We start from the raw sequence: 22,772 nt of genomic DNA, 5'->3' as shown, positions 1-22,772 counted from the left end.
ATTTCTTCCAATATTGTGTGAAAAAATTTCTTTGCAAAAATTAAAATTGAAAATAAAGATGTTATAGCCTTTATACAAAGTATCTTGAGGATAAGAATAAACTCTTAAAAGCTGAGGAATTTAATTTCTTTTGCTGTGAATCAGCCAGTTTTTGTGGAATGGCTTTTCTATCGAGACTGGGCATCATAAAGATACTTTCTTAACCATTTTAGAGAAGACCTGTCTGCTGGAGGACACCCTGACTCAGTTTGTTTTTGTTATTATTATTACTAATATATATACAGTACATATATAATGTTTATGCATATTATTCATTTGTCTGTTTCTCTTTATCCATTCTCTTTTTTTTTTCATACATGAACATTGTGGGAACTTGGCCTTTATGCCTTTCCATTTGAATGTTTGATAATTTTGAGTAAACATGTAAATAACAACCACTGATATTAATATCTAGATACCCATTCATCTGACCTAAGGAGTGTGTTAAAAAGGACCCAGAATATTTGAGCATGGAAAAGTTTTGAGTCGGACAGCAAAGAAGGAAGAGTTCAGTGGTAAGAATTAGCAGCAAACACAGCAAGTTATGTTGCTAGGGCCAATGAGATGCTGCAAGTAATCTGTAGTACAGCCTGTAGTGTTATGTACAAGGCTGATTGTAGGCAGAATATGCATGAGGCCTTCTTAAAAAATCTGTGGGAATTGGAGAGCACTTTGGTCATACAGTACCTAGGTGCTCAAGCATTTTTTTTTTTTTATTTTACAGGACGTAGGTTTGCAGAGCAGGATTTATACGTAGGGCTGTGCAGACTTCTGCAGAAATTCCGAATTGAAGCCACAAGTTATGAGCCTCCTGAACAAGAATGGAGAATTTTGCTGAGACCCAAGACACCCTTACCTATTCGATTTCTTTCCAGGGAGTAAATTTCTGTTATTTGGAATGAATTTTACCTACTGTTAAAGTTAGCTTATATCTTTGCATCATTAGGTGCAATCGGCATTCAAAATAAACAAAATACATGTAACACTTGGCTAACCTGCTAGGATTGTCTGTAATCACCTGTTTCCCAACCAGGTGGCATTGGAATGTTTATGGTCTTGACATAATTCTTCCTGCTGTGTCCATGTTCATATGGTGTGAGTCAGCAGTATTAATTTTGACTAATTCTGGCTGATTTCCTCCTGTATGGTATTGTGCTTGTTTTCTGGTTTTGTGTTAAGTCATTTTGTGTGCTTGTTCCATGTGAATAGGTTTCATCTACTGAATTAATAAATAATAAATAATTCACAGAAGCAGATATAGAAGCATTAGGCTGTACTGGAACAAGTTTTGTGTAAACCAAATGTTTTGTAGCTCATGATGGCCATGTGTGTGTGTGTGTGTGTGTGTGTTAGCTTACCTGTAGGGACATGAGTGTGCTTTTTCTTCTCATTGTGAAGAAATAATTAGTGATCTGATGAAAGGATGAATAATTTTGTGAATAATTTGGGAGATGCAAGAGGCTGATAGATTACATATGCAGTTTGTTAGGGCCGGCCATAAGCCTACTCAGTCTTTTCCTTTTTGTTTTGCTTCTGGTGTTGATTCTGTTTTCACTCCCTCTACTCTACCTTTTTATGCTCCCTGTGTGGTTCAGGATAAAAAGGGTAGGTGAATTTAAGAATATTCTTTTATTGGCTAGACATTTGACTGTATATATTGTGGGTGAAGATCACGGTTCCCCCCATAGTGATCGACCTTTTTTGCCTTCCCCGTGAGAGAGGAGGTGTTGGAGCCTTTGTATGTTTGTAGCCTACCCTCTGTACTGCCATGTCAGTTGGTCTTCACCAATGACAGGGAACCAAGTTGTCTCGGGGCCAAGGTCTTTGCCCTTCTCCACCTGTCTCTCAACCATCTTCCTAGTCGAATTTGACGCATTCTCCGAAGGATTTATTTGGTAGGGTTTGGTGCTCACATTTACTAGCTCGCATATTATCCTGTTTTTCGAGAGACTGAGAATGATGTGTGTAAACTGGTGGAGTTATCTTGGGATTATAGACATGGTATTACATTTACTTCTGTTGTTAATCATTTACTTGCCCTGTATCGTCTTCCATGTTCGACGTTAACCCTCCCCCTCTTTCTCAGTTCCTCCTATCACCTTGTATTTGTTGCCTTTGACAAATGTTCTTATTTGTACAAGCGACTCATCTTCGTCCATTGCTCTTTGTCTAGATTAAGCTAGCCATGTGCTAGGATGGGCTCTTGCTCCTCAGCAATCACCTTTTTAAAGCATTGTGAAGATGGCTCCAACTATCCACCTTCCGTGGTTACGTCATACAAGAACCCTGTACCTTCTCCCATCCAGCTGTCTTTCTCCCAGCTGACTGGTACTTATCACCGTCAATGTTGACGTCCCCAGGTATGTCTCCCTCTCTGGCATTTATTGTTTCTCTGGCTACACTAACCCACCATCATCATTCAGTGAGGTAGTCAACTAACTTTGACAGTAGGTAAGATTCATTTCAAATAATGAAAATTTTTATGATAAAATTAATTATTTGGTTATTTACCTACTGTTAAAGTGGAAACTCGCCCAGCCTCCCCATATCTTAGTGGGTGGTCATGAAGAATTCTGACAAGAAAGTAAACATTCCCACACTACCAGGTGGGAAACAGAGTACTAGCGGGTTAACCAAGCATTATTTTATTTATTTTGAATGTCTGTAACACCTAATGATGTGAAGAAATGAGCTAACTAGTAATAGTAGGTAAGTATCCAAAGACTTAATTTTACCATGAAAATTTAAATTTTTTTTAAGAAAGTAGAATTTGGACCACTGTTATCAACTTTCAAGCCCTATTACTGTTTTTATTTGAATGAAATTGCAGTGCAAAATATATTTGATCAGGTTGTAGAAAGTGGAGAGAAGACTAACAGAAGATAGGTTTGAAAAGACCAGAAAGATTGATAAATAATAAACCTATGGTAGAATGAATACAGTAAACCCCCCTTATTCACGTTCTCATGGTTCGCGGGTTTCTCTGTGGAACATATCTAGCCTTTATTCGCGGAAAATTCGCCCATTCGCGGTATTTTTCACTGAGAAATATTCACTAATTACTGTATTTTCACATAATTTTCATGAATAAATGCACTTTTTGTGATAAAACTAGTAAAATACTCGGGTATATGCATTTTTACAGGGTTTTTTTGTGTTTAAACTATCAAAATGGGCAGTTCTAAGTGTTTTTAGAGGGGTTTGAAGTATTTGCAGATTTTAGCTATTTGCGGGGGGGTGTGGGACGCATCCCCCGCAAATACGGGGGGTTCACTGTAATGTAAAGTCTTTCAACATTATGGTTGAAGTTGAATTTACGAAAGTGGTCAAATGACCATTTGAACATTCCATTTTTTACTTCTATGATATATGGTATTTCTAAGAGGAAAAGTGATATGTTCATTGATTATATGGAATTAAGCTAGGACCTTGCTTTCTTTCGGCTGCTAAGTTTTGGGAATTTCTTTTAAGTTTTATTTTTACTGACTTTTAGTGTCCCAGCCTGTAAGAGGCAGATAAACTTATCATCTGGGATCAAGCCCCACTCTGTGGCCTTCGCCCTTCATTTCCTTGTTTTGTATTGGGCTTAGGCTGGACATTGTTATTACATATATATTAAACAAGATCCCTGAGACACCTTTCTATTCTAATATGGCTTGCCCTATGTATTACTTTAACAAGATCCCTGAGACACCTTTATATTCTAATATGGCTTGCCCTATATATTACTTTAACAAGATCCCTGAGACCCCTTTCTATTCTAATATGACTTGCCCTATGTATTACTTTAACAAGATCCCTGAGACACCTTTCTATTCTGATATGGCTTGCCCTGTATATTACTTTAACAAGATCCCTGAGACACCTTTCTATTCTGATATGGCTTGCCCTGTATATTACTTTAACAAGATCCCTGAGACACCTTTCTACTCTGATATGGCTTACCGAGAGGATGCATTATGAAAAGAGTGGAAACTGGTGCAAGGTGATGTTAAAGAAGTTGGTCAAGCGTAATGGAAAAAACTAAAAGGAAGAGATGACAAGTAGTGGTTCCCCCTTGTCTGTGGGTGTAATACCCCTAGATTCACTCTTCCATAGTTTATTGCTGTCTCCTTCCCTAAAAAGAAATTAAAGTACAAAGCTCCAGAAGAGTGAACACTATAAGTTTCCATCTGCTCAAGAAGTGATTACAGTCAGTAGCTGAACCGGGTTTATAATTGTAATGATGATGTAAAACATTCATTATTTGTATATTCACCTCTTTAGCTTTGGTATATACAGTGTATTTATGCACATTCATGAAAATCACATTACGTATTGGGTTACGTATGGTTCACTGTTTTCTGCAGTTTCCACTTTCGCTATAGGTTCTGGAAAGTTATCTGACATATGGATATGGGGGTCTACAGAGTACAGTAATGTATGAACAGAAAATATAGTGAAATTCATGCCCAATTTGTAATAATCCTTAGTTTGCTTGGTGAAAATTATCAGAATATTTGAAATGCTCCCTGTGGAGTAATTATTGTTGGTGTTACTATAATATTTAACATTCCTTTTCTGTGAATTAAATATTAACATATTTTTTATATTGAAAGATTACATTAGTTTTCCAAATTGCTATTGTAGATTGTCAGAGCCTGATAAAGACCTGCATGAAGTTTTTGCTAAGGATACTGGGAGGTATATTTTGACCAAAATTTCCAAAAATTATTAGCTGACAAAACTTGAAAAATTCAGTTTCACAAAGTAATGTGAGTGTTAATGCATGAATAAATGAACGTACTTTTAATGTTACATACTAAAAATATGAATAAGTATGTAAAAAAAATTTATTTGTGAATTATGTAAAAGAATGATACAGGCAACCCAATATAACTTAGTGAAGTGTGTTTTTGGGTTGTAAGTGTTGAAACTTCGACAAGAGAGATTGTACTCTCCCACAAGTTGTGGTATAGTTTTATGTATTCTCTTTAAATTTATGTAAAGTGGAAATGCGTTTTATGCAGAAGAAGGATGTTATGTTTTGTTGTGCTTGTATTTAGTAATGGAAAGTTGTTTTGGGTGTTTCGTGTATTTAATTGTAAGTATACGGGTAATAGTGCTTAACTACCGGCATTGGTTGTTTGCCCGGTGGTTAGTCGAATGTTTGGTGTTGGCTAAAGATGGCTTTGAGAGTCAGTCTCTTCACAGCTTTGATACAGTGTGGTTCGAGCTAGTAAGGACTCAAAAGGGGAATGTAACCATAGTTGTTGGTGCCTTCAAATCCACTTAAGTATTCCTTGTCATCTTAAAGTACATTAGGGAAAAGTTCCTTTAGGAGATATGCATATCTAAATGTAAGGAGAATTTCTCGAGGTGTGCTTTGGATGAGGGTTACAAAGTAGAGATTGTGCTCATGCCAATCTGATTCTACCATATTTCAAGCTAGGAAAATTGAATGCGTCAATGGTAAGTTTACTGTATATCCTTTATGTTTAGATTAATATACCCAACGCAATGCATTGATTTAATTGCAATTTGAACTAGCATAAGAATGAAGTAACCTGGGTGTTGTAGTATAAGACTTAGGCTGCGATTAGGTTAGCATGTTTCGAACCGTATAGGCTATACAATAACACTGACAATTTGAAATGCTCTACTGTACTTATTCTGAATGAGTCAGAATAAATTGGTACTGTGACCAGGATCTCAGCGATTGGTTGTTATAGCAGAGATCTGTATAGTTGGGTGTTTATGAAATTTTAAGGATGTTGTGTTACTTGGCGATAAAGATAAAAACGAGACCGGCTGATGGTGGCAGCCATTTTAGAATTATTTGTGTTAGCCTAGCCTGAAATGGATGACATACTTAAGTGAATTTTAATTTGAAATAAAACCCAATGTTGTACATTGTGCATATATGTGTGTAGTCAAGGGCACACACACTGTATATATATAATATAACTGGAAGTGATCTACCATTGATTAATTTGGAGAGGTGTTGCCAACTTCTGAATACTATATTTGCTAATGCAGTATACATATATATATATTTATATATATATATTTTTTTTTTTGGAGCTGGCAGTTTGTACACTTTAGTAATTAAGAGTATATATATTTGGTTTTGGTAAATCATAGGCTAAGACATCTGACCTCTGACCTGGAATAGTTAAAGAGGAGACGGGGGTGGGGTTTTAAGTCTGTGATAACTAACTGGACAAAAAGGTTGAAACCACTATTGATGCAGGTGATATCAATAGTATTTCTTCTTTGAGAGACTCATTGAAGGGATATTTGCAGAAAATCCAGAAATTGGATAATGAAATATTGGATCTAACAGATCCTGGAGGACAACCTGACCAAATTATGAATCAAGCTGAATGTAGCCTAAAGGTAGGCACTTAAATTCATAGACTAAACTCCTCCATCACAAGTCTTTTAGCTGTAAGAGGTGAACCTAAGCACCAATACTGCCTGATAAAGCTAGTGTAAAGTTACCTAAATTAGACCTCAAACATTTCATTGGTGATGTATCAGAATGGAATTCATTTTGGGAACTTTATGAAGTATCAGTACACCAATGTACTGATTTTGAGAATATACAGAAGTTTTCTTATTTGAAGGGCCTATTGGAAGGTGAGGTTCTGGCACTGATATCTGGTTTTAAATTAGAAGGTGATAAATATTTACAAGCAGTGAACCTATTAAAAGAGACCTATGGCAGAAAAGGCGAAATCAAGTTGTGTTTAGTTAGAAAACTCGTCCAAACTGAGACTCCCAAGGCAGATGCAGAATCGCTACAAGGTATTAGAGCTCAATTCGAAGGCTGCATAAGATCATTGGAGAGTGAACAGCTGGAATTGAGTGAATTGTATACATCTTGCTCTAACCAAACTACCAAGTAGTGTAAGTGAAATAATAAAATGAAGGTGTGGAGAAGATTGGCTAAAATTTGACACCTTATTGGCTGAAATTTGACACCTTTAAAAAATATCTTGAAGAAGAAATATGCAATTTGAGGGCATTTCCACAGACAACCAGCAAAAGCTAATACATTGACAACGGTATCTGCTTTCGCAGTAGAACAAGGACAATCTGTGAGACCAAAATAAACATTGGTAAGGCCTAAAGAAAGTATGAACAAAGCCAAGGAAAACCAGGATAAAGGATGTGCACTTTGCGGAGGCAATCATATATGGCCACATTGTAAATCCTATATAACCAGAGGAGGAAAGATAGAATGACTCAGAACTCTGGGTTTGTGATTCATAGCTGCATCCAATAAACACTTCAGTTCCGACTGTGGCAGGCAAGGTTGTAATAATGGCTCCACTGTTAGACATCATAGTGCTATATGCAATCGAAACCAGCCAAATAAATCTAAGATAGGTGGGGTACAAGTTGGAACTCTCTCTTTGACAAATACCGGCCAGGGAAATAAGATGGCCAGGAAGTCGGTCTTACCTACAGCCACAATAACCCTAAAGGGTAAAAGAGGTCGTATTGTGCAAAAGAGAGGGTTGTTGGACACCTGTGCCAAGAGATCATTTATAAAGAAATGTGCTCTTGAGGGACTACACTATAAAAGCAAGGGAGTTGAAAATATATCATTGAGAGGTTACTTAACTTTACACCAGTTAAGGAATATGAAATGGTGAACATCGCTGTACCTCACCGGGGTAGATTAATAAATATGAATTGTATAGCCTAGGCGAGCTACCAGAATTTACAAAGAAGTTCGACGTTAAAAAGAAACTTGAGGTCGTTGTGTAGAAGGAAAATCAGCTTGGCTGATAAAGATTTTGATCTACCCATAGAGAAACAATCACCTATTGAATTGTTAATAGGGGTTGACAATGTGTACATCTTACACCCAGGGTTAAGGAAATTTGAAAATTTAGTATTACTACCGACCATATTTGGTTGTGTGGTAACCGGGGCATGTAGTTCTCCTCCCACCAAGGAGAAACTGGCAGTAGAAACTGACAACATAATTATGGCTGAAGGGGCTACTCATTTAAAGGATCCAAAGGAAGATCTTGAAACTTTATGGAGTTTAGATCATTTAGGTATTGACTGCAGTGAAATAACGGAACAGGAACGGAAAGTATGGGAGAACTTTGAGAGTACTATAATTTATTCTGAAATTGACAAACAGCATGTTGTGGCATAGCCTTGGAGAGGCAATAAAAGATCAACTTCCAACTTTGGGTTGGCTTTGAATAGATTAAAACAACATTGTGTCAAGTTTCAGAAGGACGCTCAGTATCTAGAACACTACCAGAAAATCCTGAAGGATCAGGAGGATAGGAGATTCATAGAGAGAGTGGAATATTTTAAAAGAGAGGAAGACTGTCATTTCTTGGCACATCATGGTGTTAAAAAGGACAGTGCAACAAACCACTATTAGGATAGTACTTGACTGTTTGGTCAGACAGGGGAAAAGTGGGTTAAGCTTGAATGATTTTTTGTGGATGGGACTACATATAACAGCTGACCTGCTCAACGTTCTGCTGCAGTTTAAAACAAAATTGTTTGCCTGTATTAGTGACATAGAGAAAGCATTTTTAATGGTGCAACTCATTGAAGAAGATAGAGACTACACTAGGTTTTTGTGGTTGGAAGATCCAAAAGATCCAACAAACCCTAACAGTAAATTGTCAGTGCATTGGTTTCGAGTTGTTTTGTTTGGAGCTACGTGTTCTCCCTTTCTGCTGAATGCAACGATTAAGAAACGCCTATCTACGGTAGAAGGTGACATAGAAAGGATGAAAAGAGGACTATATGTAGATAACTTGCAGTTCACTAGCAATGATGATAATGAACTGGTAAATTTTTTCTTTGAAGCAAATAAGATATTTGCACAGGCATATCTGTATCTGAAAGAATGGATGAGCAACAATGACTCATTGCAAACTATTGCGAGAGCATATGGGATTAGTGCCAGAGCGCAAACAACTCATAAGGTCTTAGGTCTGAACTCGGACAAAGAAAAAGATACCTTGACGTTACAACCGACAATAAATACTGTAAGTCCAGCCAGACTAAGAGGGAAGTGTTGAGAACTGTTGCACGGATTTACAATCCATTAGGGCAAGGATATACCTGCAGAATTTGTGGAAGCAACAGCTAGATTGGGATGAACAACTCCCAGACCCATTACAGAACCAGTGGGTTGAGTTATCCGAAGACTTGGAAAAATGTCTTGATATTTCCTTTCCTAGGATTACTAGCCTAGGAAAGGGGGACTCCTTACACATATTCTGCAATGCCAGTGAGTTAGCATATGGTTGTGTAGGTATAGAGTTAAGAACGAAAACTCTTATTTAATGATGGCAAAGGCAAGAGTAGCGTCCTTTAAAGAATTAACTGCTCCAAAACTTGAGTTGATGGCATTGTTGTTGGCAGCAAGAATGGCCAAATTTGTTAAAGAATCCTTTGAGAAGGATGAGTTTTCAGAACTGTTTGATTGGTTGGACAGTAAAGTCGCCCTAAGTTGGCTATTATCGAATAATGTTCTCTGTATTTGTGAAAAATAGAGTACAGGAAATAAACTCTTCTAATTCCAGAGGCGGTCTTGTCCTATGTGCCTACAGATGATAATCCCAGTGACTGGTTGACACGTGGGAAAAGGACAGAAATGATCTTGGATAGTTCTTTCTGGTGGGAGGGACCCCTTGATTAAAGAATTCCTCTTGGCCAATAGATAGGTCATGTGTTGGTGGATCACTTGTGCGGGGTAGGGAAGAGAACGTTTTGGTCAATACGGGGACAACCTGAATGGTAATACTCACTTGCTGAATTGGGAGAGATTCAGCAAGGTTAAAAAGGTCTATAGGACCACAGCATGGATCCTACGATTTTTTAACAATTGTAGGAGTTCAACCAGTATGAAGAGGCTTGGTGAACTGACCTTGGAAGAAGTCCAAGAGACAAAGAATAAGACTATTGCCATCATACAAAGGGAATTTTTCCAAGGGGACTACGAGAGTTTGATGAATGGAGTAAGAAAACCAAAACTAGCTCTTGCACACCAGTTGAATCTTTACCTGGACAACGGGGTAATAAGGTGTAAGGGTAGAATAGAACATGCACAGATACCCGAACCTGCTAAGTTTCCTATACTATTGCCGAAGAGTTGCTATGTTACTCGGGTATTTATTAAAGAATATCATGATGCTAATGCTCATATGGGTGTAAATGCAACTGTGCCGAATGTCAGACAGGAGTTCTGGATCCCACAGATAAGAGAATTAACTAAGAGTATAATACACCATTGTGTTATTTGCAGGAGAACGCAGGGGAGGCCATATAGGCCCAATATAGTTCCTCCGTTACCTGACTTCAGGGTGCAATGTAAGTAACCTTTTAATACCACAGGTGTGGACTACACTGGCACATTATGGGTTGAGGGAAAAGGACAAGGCCCTGAGAAGGCTTATATCATCTTATTTATGTGCCCCTATAACCAGAGGCATACATGTGGAGCTAGTTGATAACCAGTCCTGTGACTCGTCCCTCATGAGTTTTAGAAAATTTTGCAGCAGACGAGATTTCCCAGCACTCGTGTTGAGTGACAACGCCACCACGTTTGTAGCGGCATCAGAATACCTTAAGACCATGTCCGAGAATCCCAGGGTAAAGGAATATCTGTTAGATATAAAATGTAACTGGAAGTTCATTCCAGCGAGAGCACCGTGGTTTTGATGCTATACGGGAAAGGCTGATAGGACTTTTTGACTTTTTAAGTCGTCTAAAAAAGATCGTGGGTCAAGCCTTACTCAGTTTTGAGGAACTAACCTGTGTGCTGGTGGAGCTGGAAGGAATTACCAGCGACAGACCATTAAGTTACACGCCCGGGGATTTGAATCAGTTGGAAATTTTAACTGCTAACCATTTGGTCCTTGGACAAAAACTTAAGTCCTTCCCAAGAGAAGTAGTAAATTGGGAAGAGGTCTCTGGTGACCCTACCTATGGACGGAGAGAGTTCACCGAGAAAAGATTCCTGTACGCATCCAAGTTGTGTGACGACTTGTGGAAAAGATGGGAGAGGGAGTATTTAACAACGTTAAGAGAGACCCATCGAGTAGGAATAATGCATGGCTCTAGGCCCAGGTTAGGGGAAGTTGTCCTCATTCACGACGAGGGGCCAAGGAGCAAGTGGAAGTTGGGCCAAGTGATCGAGTTACATTTGGGGTGAGACAAGGTCCCAATAGTGGCTGCCCTAAGAATGGCACATAGCCAGCTTATGAGACTTGTAATTAAGTTATATCCCTTAGATCTGTGGCAGGAGATGAGGGAAATTAATCCTGCAACAGAAAACATTCAGTCAAGCACCCGCCCGAGCAGAAGGACTGCCCAAATAGCTGCAGAAGCCAGAAAGGCATTGATAAGAACAGGACTATTGTAAATAATGTAGGCATATGTTTTTCTTGCAGGGGAGTAAGTCAAAACTTCAACAAGAGAGATTGTACTTTTCTGCAAGTTGTGGTAGAGTTTTATGTATTCTCTTTAAATTTATGTAAAGTGGAAATGCATATTATGTAGAAGGGTATTATGTTTAGTTGTGCTTGTATTTAGTAATGAAAAGCATTGGTTTGGCTGTTTCATGTATTTAATTGTAAGTTTACGGGTAATAGTGCTTAACCATTGGCATTGGTTGTTTGTCCAGTGGCTAGTCGAATGTTTGGTGTTGGCCAAAGACGGTTGTGAGAGTCAGTCTCCTCACAGCCTAGATACAGTGTGGTTCGAGCTAGTAACGACTCAAGAGAGGATTGCAGCCATAGTTGTCGGTGCCTTCAAATCCGCTTAAGTATGCCTTGTCATCTTAAAGTACATTAGGGAAAAGTTCCTTTAGGAGATATGCATATCTAAATGTAAGGAGAATTTCTTGAGGTGTGCTTTGGATGAGGGTTACGAAGTAGAGATTGTGCTCATGCCAATCTGATTCTAAAGTATTTCAAGCTGGGAACATTGAATGCACCAATGGTAAGTTTACTGTATATCCTTTATGTTTAGATTAATAGATTAATATACCCAACGCAGTGCATTGATTTAATCGCAATTTGAACTAGCATAAGAATGAAGTAACCTGGGTGTCGTAGTATAAGACTTAGGCTACGATTATGTTAGTACGTTTCGAGTCGTTTAGGCTATACGATAACATTGATGATTTGAAATGCTCTGCTTATTCTGAATGAGTCGGAATAGTAAGTTTGGGGCTGTTTGCACTTTGAGTCACTTATTTTTTAACATGAAAAGTCAGGCCATATATATTCCTTAGTGCACATTTTATGATTCCTCTACCAAATGCTTTTGACCTATTATCATTACAATGCAGTAGGACAGTGATAATTTGGGGTGCAACAGTGCCCACTGTTATATCATGCATATCTGGTTCCTCTCCTTTTATACACTCTGCAGTTGTGTGGACTAAGCTTTGACCTGCTGCTTCAGTGGTTGGTGGTTTGAATGGCTTGGGAAGGAGGTTATTGTTAGCATCTGTTTTCAGGTGATACTGCCTGGTGGCAATGAAGACTGTCAGTGTTAAAACTGACCATGGTTTTGGGATCCATTTTATGCTTAAAATGAATCCCTATAATACCCGGTATGTTTCCTAAAAATGATTGAAGGATTTATCAGGGAGATTTTTAGATCCCAGATGATACATTAAAAAGTAGGTAGACGAGACAAGTAGTGTCATGGTACTGTACAGTATTATGATATTTGCTTCATTATTAAGTATAGGTATCTATCTGTGTGCGTGAATTTTACTGGAAATGACACATTTATTGGTATTTAACACTCCATTTTTCATGAAGAGAATTGCTTTGGTTAAAAGTGGGGTGGTACTCAAGGTTTACCCTTGGATCCTAACCTGGTGGGGAACTTGTGACTGGTACTTTATTTTTTATAGCTCATGTATTTACCTCCTTAGTTTAAGCTATTAAAAACATGCATTAGTTTAAGCTATGAAAAACATGCATTCTTGTGTGTTTTCCTTCAGCTAAATTTCCTCAACTTTTTCATATCTGGGAATAACAGCAGCATTTGTTAAGAGTTGATAATTTTTTTTACTCCATACCGTCTAGAATTCTTATTTGGGTTGCAGCATAGGTAACTTATGAGAGTAAAAGTCATTATTTTGTGCCTTTTATTAGCAAAAAGCAAAGTAATTTATTATTTTATAAAAAAAAATATATATATTGAAACTAGCGTGATCAATAAAGATATCCACTATTGAAGGAAGACGGCTATTGTCCAGGGAAAATTCCTACTTATCCAAATCAATGCTATTCTATTTCATGATAGCACAATAATTTATGATTTTACACAACACTAGTGTTTATATGTAATTCCATTTTACATATACCCAAAAGCAGTTCATGGAATATATAAAAATTAACATTTCTGGGTCGACCTGTGTCACCCAGTGAAATTGATTCCAATTAGCACATTTCAGTGCGAGAACACTAAACTCACTCCTTTCAAAGGGACTTTCACGATGTTCTCTACTGGCGATGCCATTCCGACTCCTTGCACTACTAAAATTGCGGAGTTGACTCTTCAAGCGGGTTTGGATGGCAAGCCTATGCCTCAGCTCCAGGAAACGGATTCCACCTCTCTCCTTTTTCCCGGAGATTCAGAGTGTTGGTTGGGAGCTCCGGCAACTTTTACAGTAGGGAAGCTCGATCCTGAGTGTGCCTCCGCCTTGTTCAGTGAGCATCTTCCTCGAATTCCAGAAGCTTTGCTCAAAGCAGAATTTGAAGCCAGGTGCAGGTTAGGTCGTTCCCTGCACGCAGTCACTATGTCAGAAGTAACAGCTCTAGCCTATCATGATGAGCCCTTGTTTCAGGTGGTTACAAAGTCTGTTCTGGCTTCCTTCCAGTCAGATCTTTATGACTTTGTAGTAGCCAGACAAAATTGCAGAAAACACATCTTTACGGAGACCACCATCAGACATGAACCTGGCTAATAAAAAGTTCTATCTGGGGACCTAATCTCTTTCCGGAGGATGAGGTTAATGCTGTTATGGCTGAAGCTACTAGAGCCAACCAAAGTCTCCGTTCTCGTTGGGGCCTTCCTTTTAAGAGGAAGTTTTCTGAGACCTCCGGCCCTCAACCTAAAGGGAAGAGGTTCAGGAGGTTCCAGGGCTTTAAGAGACCTCAAGCCCCGACTGTGCTTCAGGCTGTTCCAGTTTGACAGGTCGGGCAGCCCTCCACATCTAAGGCGCAACCCCAACAGCAGTTTGTTTTGGTGCATCCGAATCAACATGCTTCCGCTGCACCAACTTTCGTGACGTCCCCAGCTTTCAACGCCTCGTTTGAAAGCTCGGGAACATTTCGAGGCTATAACAGATATGTGAGAGGAAGTAGGGCTAGAGCTGCCTACAGAGGTAGAGCAACATCCAGGCCCCTCTCACGGGGAAGGGGAGGCCGCGGGACCAAAGGTAGCAGACCTTCCCCTAATCAATGAGACACCCCAGGTAGGAGGGAGATTGTATCTCTTCAGGGACCGTTGGGCCTTCAGCCCGTGGGCCCACAGCATAGTCTCGAAAGGACTGGGTTGGAGCTGGTGCAAGGGGCCTCCCCCATCAGTCAGGTTCCTTCAACACCCATCCCAGGACTTACAGGACTTTGCAGAAGAACTCCTGCAGAAGAATGCAATAAGGAAAGTCAGACACTTGAAATTTCAAGGCCGTCTGTTCAGTGTTCCGAAGAAGGACTCAGACAAGCGGAGAGTAATTCTGGACCTGTCCCGCCTCAATTCATTCATTCAATGCGACAAATTCCGCATGCTTACAATCTCACAGGTACGGACCCTACTTCCTCGTGGGGCCGTCACCACCTCTATAGATCTTACAGACGCATATTATCACGTCCCTATTGCGAGAAACTTCTCCCCTTACCTGGGATTCAGACTAGGAAAACAAGCCTACTCCTTCAGGGTCATGCCATTCAGGCTCAACATTGCACCCCGAATTTTTACCAAACTGGCAGAGACAGTCGTCCAAGAGCTGCGGTCCCAAGGGATCATGTTGGCTGCGTATCTGGACGATTGGATCATTTGGGCACCCAGTGCCAAAGAGTGTCAAAGAGCAACCCATATAGTCATCAATTTCTTGGAATACCTCGGTTTCCAAATAAACAGGAAGAAATCACGCTTAGTCCCAGCAGCTCAATTCCAGTGGCTAGGGATTCATTGGGACCTCAGCACTCACAAACTGTCTTTGCCACCAGCCAAGAGAAAAGAAATAGCCAAAGCTACCAGACAGTTCCTCAGAAACAAGCATGCCTCTCGTCGTACCCAGGAAAGGATTCTCGGCTCTCTTCAGTTTGCTTCGGTAACAGACTTGCTGCTGAAAACCAAACTGAAAGACATAAACAGGGTTTGGCAGAAACGAGCCAACAGGCGGAGCAGAGACAAACTTTCTCTGATCCCCCAGATCTTGAGGAAAAGACTTTGCCCTTGGTCGACAGTCAAGAGCTTGTCAAGATCAGTGCCTCTCCAATTTCCCCCTCCGTCTCTCGTGGTACATACAGACGCCTCCCTGAGCGGTTGGGGGGGATACTCCCAACACGGAAAAGTCCAAGGAACGTGGTCGAGAGTGTTCTGCCAGTTCCATATAAACATCCTAGAAGCCATGGCGGTGTTCCTAACGTTAAAGAAACTTCGCCCGGCCAGACAGATTCACATCAGGTTGGTACTAGACAATGCAGTTATAGTACATTGCCTGAACAGGGGAGGCTCCAAGTCAGGTCATATCAATCAAGTGATGATCGCGATTTTCTCCCTAGCAAGGAAACATTGTTGGCATCTGTCAGCCACCCACCTGGCAGGTGTCCGGAATGTCATTGCAGACTCACTTTCCAGGACAACCCCACTGGAGTCGGAGTGGTCTCTAGACAAGAACTCGTTCGTGTGGATTTGTCTTCAGGTACCGGGTCTCCAGGTAGACCTGTTTGCCACAGAGAGCAACCAAAAACTTCCCTGTTACGTAGCTCCCAATCTGGACCCTCTGGCTTATTCCACAGATGCAATGACAATCGATTGGAACAGGTGGCAAAGGATCTATCTGTTTCCCCCGGTAAATTTGCTGATGAAAGTTTTGCACAAGCTGAGATCATTCAGAGGCCGAGTAGCACTGGTGGCACCCAACTGGCCCAAAAGCAGTTGGTTTCCTTTACTTCTAGAGTTGAAGCTCACTCCCAGACCTATTCCCAACCCACAGTTGACACAAATAGTACAAACTTGGATTGTGTCAGCTTCCTCAAGAATTCTCAATGCCCTAGCTTTATGGATTTCATGAAGTATGCCGCGCTTAAAGACGCCAAAATTGACCCTCTTAATATATTATTTATTGAATCTGATAAAAGAGAATCTATCCTCAGGCAGTATGACTCGGCAGTTAAGAAATTAGCCTTGTTTCTGAGAGAATCAAATGCTCATGAGATGACCACGAACCTAGCAATCTCTTTCTTTAGGTCATTATTCGAGAAGGGTCTGGCTTCTAGTACTGCTACTACAACTAAATCTGCCTTAAAAAGAATATTTTTACATGGTTTTAATATTAATCTTTCAGACTCGTATTTTTCATCTATCCCTAAAGCATGTGCGCGCCTTAGACCAGCAACCCGTCCACACATGGTCTCCTGGTACTTAAATGATGTTCTTAGGTTGGCATCAGACACTGATAATCTTTCATGTTCATACCCGAGTCTGTTAAGGAAAACTCTGTTCTTAGGAAGTCTAGCCTCAGGGGCTAGAATTTCTGAACTGTCTGCTCTTTCTAGAGAATCTAATCATGTTGATTTCCTCCCGTCAGGTGTAGTTCTGTTATCCCCAGATCCTAGTTTTTTAGCAAAGAACGAAGACCCGCAGAATAGGTGGTTTCCTTGGAAGATTGTCCCTCTTCCACAAGATTTATCTCTGTGCCCAGTCAATACTTTAAGGGCTTACTTAGATAGGACCTCTAATAGAACTTCGGGTCCCCTTTTTGTTAGGGAAGGGGGCAATATTTCACTCAAAGCCATCAGACAACAAATTCTTTATTTTATTAAGCAAGCAAATCCGGAATCAGTACCTAGGGTCCATGATGTTCGTGCAATGGCCACTTCTACTAACTTTTTTCATTATATGAATTTTGATGATCTTAAGAAGTATACGGGTTGGAAATCACCAAAAGTATTTAAACGCCACTATCTTAAGTCTTTAGAGGCCCTTAAATTTTCCACAGTTGCAGTGGGTAATGTGGTTCCCCCTGGTCCAACTCAAGTTTAGTTATATGAATTTAGTCCCTGACCCCCTGTCTCACCTGCTTGCCCTACGTCTACCCTTGGGTCAGTTCTGCCCCTTAGCCTAGCCCATTTATTTCCACAAATGCCTCATTGTCATTTATTTTTGTTAGTCTTAAGTATCCTAGTTGGATTAATATCTAGTATTCAAGATTTTTATCTGAGTACCTCAAAATTTTACTGTGTATTCCTGAATTTTTTTACCTGTGTGCCTCTGAATTCTGATTTTGTGATAATGTTTGAATTGTCAGTATTAAAACACAGTGAAGTTTTCTTTAAATGTTTTATTTTAGTTCCGATTGTGTATTCTTTGAGGCGGGCCACCAAGCTTTCGTATAGCTAATTCTCTGTCACTATTTCACTGGCTGACACAGGTCGACCCAGAAAAGGGATTTTGACAAAGGAAAAATCTATTTCTGGGGGAAGACCTGTGTCACCCAGTGACCCACCCCTCGTTTTTTCCCACCTGGGAGAAATACTCAGCTTGGTGGGTGCTAAATTTGGGATGACGTGTCAGTCTCGTGATGACGCCTACTTGGCGGTCGGGTGAGTATTCTGGGTTACAAGTGTGTAACGGCTCATCCAATTTGGGTCTTTGAGAATTGAGAAGTCTATTGGACGAAGGCCTGTGGAAGCGTAATAGCTCACCCCTGGTATATATCGACATCTGTTTGAGATGATCGAACTGGAGGTAGTAACTCCAGCATTCTACATAGCTTTTTTCTCTGGTATATATAGCAATCTTATACCTAGAAATGTGCTAATTGGAACCAATTTCACTGGGTGACACAGGTCTTCCCTCAGAAATAGATTTTTCCTTTGTCAAAATCCCTTTATTAGTACTGTATAATACGGTATAGGTCGTAGAATAAAAGTTGCTTGATATTTTATTGGAAAGTGATGCTTGTGATCTCTTAACAATAAAGGCATGTATGCTTACACATTTAAATGTATAGAAATGTTTCTTAAAATACTGTTCATCATTGGATCTGAATCACTGGGAGTTAATAATTTGTTGTCTTATTCTTTGCTGTCCTCCTCGTCATTACTCTCTTGCCACAATAAAATCCCACTATTTTTTGAACAATGATGTGACAGTTTCTGCACAAACACTTTTGCAAAGTTGCACAATACCTCAGTGGTAGAATGTGCATAATGCCACTTTTTGTGAATGTCTTTTGGATATCAACCATCCACTTGTTCCACTCCTAATTAATAGTGTCTTCAAAGTCCTGTTTAGGGTTTCATTGAGAGGTCTAAGCACATGCATTAATCATCATACATTACTGCAGTTAAGCATTGTTTCTTTATAGATACTTCTGGGCATTGTTAGGCATGATGTGAAAATGTCCAAAACTAGCAAGCACTTTTTCCTTTCTTAAACCACTAGACCACCTATCTGCACATCGTAAATTAGTAAGTGGAGTCCGTGTCATCCATCCAATCTTTCTCATGAATGTAGACAAAAACATTAGAGGCAGCTTTATGTTTGGCATGTTTTTGGCTTAAATTTAACCACTGTTTAATATAGTTCGGTGTACATGGCAGATTATAGTAACAGTGAATTTTATACTCTTCATGACTTTTTATTCAATTGTTTCTTTATTTTGGAGTCAACAGCTTCATTATGAAGTACTGTACAGTATATCGAAAAGCAAGGCATTTCGTCCATATTATCAGTCTGATGCTGTGGATAATTGTAATTATGTTTTCAAGGTCTGCTGAAAGTTTCTGAGCAAATAGTCTTCTGGTGATACATTACACTTTCATATTCATACAATGAGGAGAAAACTTTGCAGTTGCACTGAGATCTTTGGTTTCATCTAGATGTACTTTTGCCCATGTAATTGTTTGCTTCTGTATGCTAGTGTCAAGTAATTGTGTAGTTATTTTCTTTTATCCATCCTTTTAGTGTAGGGCAACTGCTGCTTTATTTTATTGGTTGCATACTTTGCAAAATGTGTGCCAAGTTATTTGAAAGTGTTTTGGTTAGTGTTTTGCCATAGTTTTATGGCTTAGATTTGTAATGTAGCCAGTTAGTGTAAAGGCTTTGGGTTGCCATTATGGTTTGGGGGTTGGTCTAACCCAGATTTTTGAGCTGAGTCTTGATGTGACTTATATGCCAGATTGGCTTGTATGCTTGCCATTTGCAGTATTATGTCTGGAATGTATATTATGCCATAACATAATAGGATTTTGCTGAACAATGTTAGTTATGTGTAAAGTAAGCATTTGGAGTAGCACAAAATAATTATAATTTCATTATTTTGCATTTTTGTTTAGGCAATTCATAACATGGTTTTTATACCAAGAGAAGTACTTATTTTAAGATTGCATAATTTTAAATGGTAAGTTTTTATACTTTATGAAGTAAAGTTATATTTTGAGATGATGTTCTTTTATTTCTGTGATGCCCAAACTAAGTGCAGGCTCTGCTGGTAAAGGATTTGAAGCATTTGTTATGTCCTGAAAGAATTTTATATGTTGTTCCCAAAAACATGATTATTCAGTACATGATAGGAGAAAACTTGGGAGTAAGGCAAAACCGAAAAAATATAGGAATTACAGCATATGAAAGGAATCTACTCTGATGCCCACATCCAGTACAGTACTGTATTGGGTATCATATGCCACAGTGTTGTATTTGGTGTGACTAGATTGCTATAATACATTGCTGGAGTGCTGTAGGAAGAGAATGTTACAACTGAGGCAGCTGCAGAGAGAAGGTTATTAGTGGCTGGAAGATAACCCTTGACCTCAAAAGACTGAGATGGGTATAACGAGAAAGGACTGAGGAACAATGTCAGAAAAATGGTAAAAATAGAAGTAGCAGGGAGAAGACCAACAGTGGAGGCTGTGCAGAACTAATATCATGTCCCACATTGGAAGCTTCGCTGGAACTTGAGTGATAGATATATTGAGTGGAGGAAAAGGTTGGAAGCACTTCTATCATTTCTCAAGTTGAGGGCATGCAAAACTGACAAGGGTCACAGATTAACCTTGATAGTAGCAAGAGAGCCAGCATGTTGTTTATTAAACGGGTGAAAAAGTGTGTTAGGTTTGGAATAGTGGCTTCGAGGGGACACATCATACACAACCACAAAGCTTGCCCACTTGCCTCATAAAGGATTGTGGAGACGGATGTGCTGGGAGGGGCTATAATGGATGCAGTGATCTCGGAAAAACCTCTCTTTCTGAGGTTTGCTTGATAACCACAACAATCAAGATTCAGCATCCAAGGATGAGGATGAAACCTTTCGAATTGAACTTGCTTCAGAAGAAACTCCAACCAGGAAGAGACCTAGGAAATCCACGAAGAATACCAGAAGGCCCAGGAACCACGCCTGCTAAGGATTGGATGTTATCCGAGACCTAACAAACCAAACATGCTTCGGGAAAGAATTTGCAAGGGGAGGGGGGGCCAGTTAGTCTCATCCTCTTTGTTTGACCCATACTCCACTTAATTCACTGTCACAGCACTCATAGTATGAGACCCATGCAAGTTTGATAGGGTCCCTCTGACTTGTTTAATATTTTTAAAGATATTTTAAAGCCCTACTACATGGTTCCAGTATGACTTGCAAACCTTTATTAGTACGATGGTCTGATTGCTTGACCTTGTCATATGCGGAACAAACTTGGGTCGTAATGTGAGGATAAATTCTAGCGCCAGCTGGAAACCAATAAAAATCATATAAAATTGTAGAACAAGGAATTGGTGGCAACGAGGTTCGGCCAATGGGATGAGAGAAGAGGCATCCGCCGACCTCCTCTCACCCATGATGCCTTGACGTTTTTATTCAGTATTTCAGTTTCTTCCTTACTGCCGTTCAGGTAGGATGTTTGGTTGCTCTTCCTACCGAAGCCAGGTTTTTCTACTCTTTTTGCACGTGTTTTCTTTGGTTTGATTGCCTTTTCTTTTTTGTGAACTAGTGTTATATTGTGTGTTTGTGCTAGTTTTGCTTTTGAGAATGCAAATCCAAGACTCATCTAAGCCATCAATTATAAGCCTCAAAGAAAATGCCCTGGTGTTGGTAACTACCCTTGCTCTCGTTTTCTTGCCTTGGTTGAGACTGACCCTCATTCAACTTGCAGCAGATGCAGAGCTAATGTTTATAATTTTACTAATCCTTGTTCTGAGTGTCGTTCTTGGTCTACTGAGCAGTGGAGGATCTTTACCAAGAGGAGGCAGCATAGGAAGAAGTTGGAGACGCCATCTTGCGAAGGGTTTTCTCCTTCGATGGCAGCTTCTCAGGCTCCTTGTTCCATCACGTGTACTGACTAGAGCCTACAGTACATACTTCAATTGGAATTTCAGCATTTCTATTTTTTTTAACTTCATAACTTCAATCTTTTAACTCATCTCCATTATTTGTTATCTATGATTTTTTTTCAAGGAGAATACCAGTCACGCCGCACGGTTTTTGTTCAAAGTCCAGGCTAGTCAGGATAGTATGAGCAGGAGTATTTTTAGGCTGTAGCTTAATGTGAACCGACGAATAAAATGCTTTACTCATCTTCACCACAATAATATCCGCTGTTTGAGGAGGCGTTTTCACAGATAAAATGACGTAAGTTATCCTTTCATAACATAATGGGCAAGGGTGTTAATTAACGTACTAAATGTACTCATTACTATAAATAGCTGTCGGAGAGTAATTTGATGTGTTCCGTATTGAACCTTGCGGAACGCCTTTGACCCGTATTTTTGTCGTGAATTCACTAGCATCATAATTCATCACTTTTTCTTTCACTATGTTAATATATCTATTTGACAGTACTGAAACTGATAGCATCTGGTGATAATTATTGTGAAATGGCTTCTGTACATTTTAAGTACTGTACTAGCAATCTAGCAGGTCAGGGGCGTCATTTTCTTGGGGGGAGGTGGGAAACAGGGCCCCCTCCAAGCCTCAACTTGCCCCCCCCATACTCCCCACAGCCCCAAGAAGTAACAGCAGCTGATTTTCCATTTGTCGTACCGAAATTCAAATGTGTCATCACATTTGATTTATAGTGTATTTTCATTAAAATATAAAACAAGTCATGTTTTCTTTTCAAATGTGTAACCATAAATATATGAAATTTCTCGGAAATATTACGTTTCTTGATGAGATAAATAAACAGTAGTGGGAGTATATAATTTTCCTGAAATATCTTGCTCTTGTGGTTTCAAAAAGCACATAAAATAGCTCAAAATAAAAAAAAACAGCTGATTAGGCTCACTTCGCTCGCCAAACCGTCTCCTCCCCCCCCAACAAAAAACTGAAATTACGCCCATGCCAGTGGCCATGGTCTGCCTCGCAATTCGGAGACGTTTAGTGTATTGTTGAAGAAAGTATATTTACAACGATTTAATAGTTCTCCTGGCTTATTGATGCTTGCATTTTTACTTTATAAATTAAACTCAAAATTGGGTTTTAGGAATTTGCAGGTAACGTAAACAGCTATTTG

At 39.5% G+C, this 22,772-nt stretch overlaps 2 protein-coding genes across 5 annotated transcripts in view; both read left to right on the top strand.

Moving 5' to 3' along the window:
• Positions 1-4,489, top strand: part of LOC136834992 (probable cytochrome P450 CYP44) — a 144,239-nt gene extending 139,750 nt beyond the window's left edge. For all 4 annotated transcript variants that reach the window (XM_067097987.1, XM_067097988.1, XM_067097985.1 and 1 more), the window contains one exon: positions 764-4,489. In XM_067097987.1, the coding sequence (XP_066954088.1) occupies positions 764-921 (158 nt within the window). In that variant the 3' untranslated portion in view covers positions 922-4,489. The remainder of the gene's footprint in view (positions 1-763) is intronic.
• A 3,907-nt stretch (positions 4,490-8,396) lies between these two features.
• LOC136834648 (uncharacterized) lies at positions 8,397-9,086 on the top strand. The gene has a single exon (XM_067097231.1). It carries the CDS (start codon positions 8,397-8,399, stop codon positions 9,084-9,086), a length of 690 nt encoding a protein of 229 aa, XP_066953332.1.
• The last annotated feature ends 13,686 nt before the right edge of the window (positions 9,087-22,772 follow it).

The sequence above is a fragment of the Macrobrachium rosenbergii genome, chromosome 54 (assembly GCF_040412425.1).
Source record: "Macrobrachium rosenbergii isolate ZJJX-2024 chromosome 54, ASM4041242v1, whole genome shotgun sequence".
Lineage (NCBI taxonomy): Eukaryota > Metazoa > Arthropoda > Malacostraca > Decapoda > Palaemonidae > Macrobrachium > Macrobrachium rosenbergii.
Note: the sequence above shows the minus strand (reverse complement) of the source record. Positions and strands in the feature narration are given on the sequence as shown.

What these genes read in the sequence shown, in the direction of transcription:
- LOC136834648 (XM_067097231.1), top strand. Translation starts at nt 8,397, where the DNA reads ATGGTGTTAAAAAGGACAGTGCAACAAACCACTATTAGGATAGTACTT.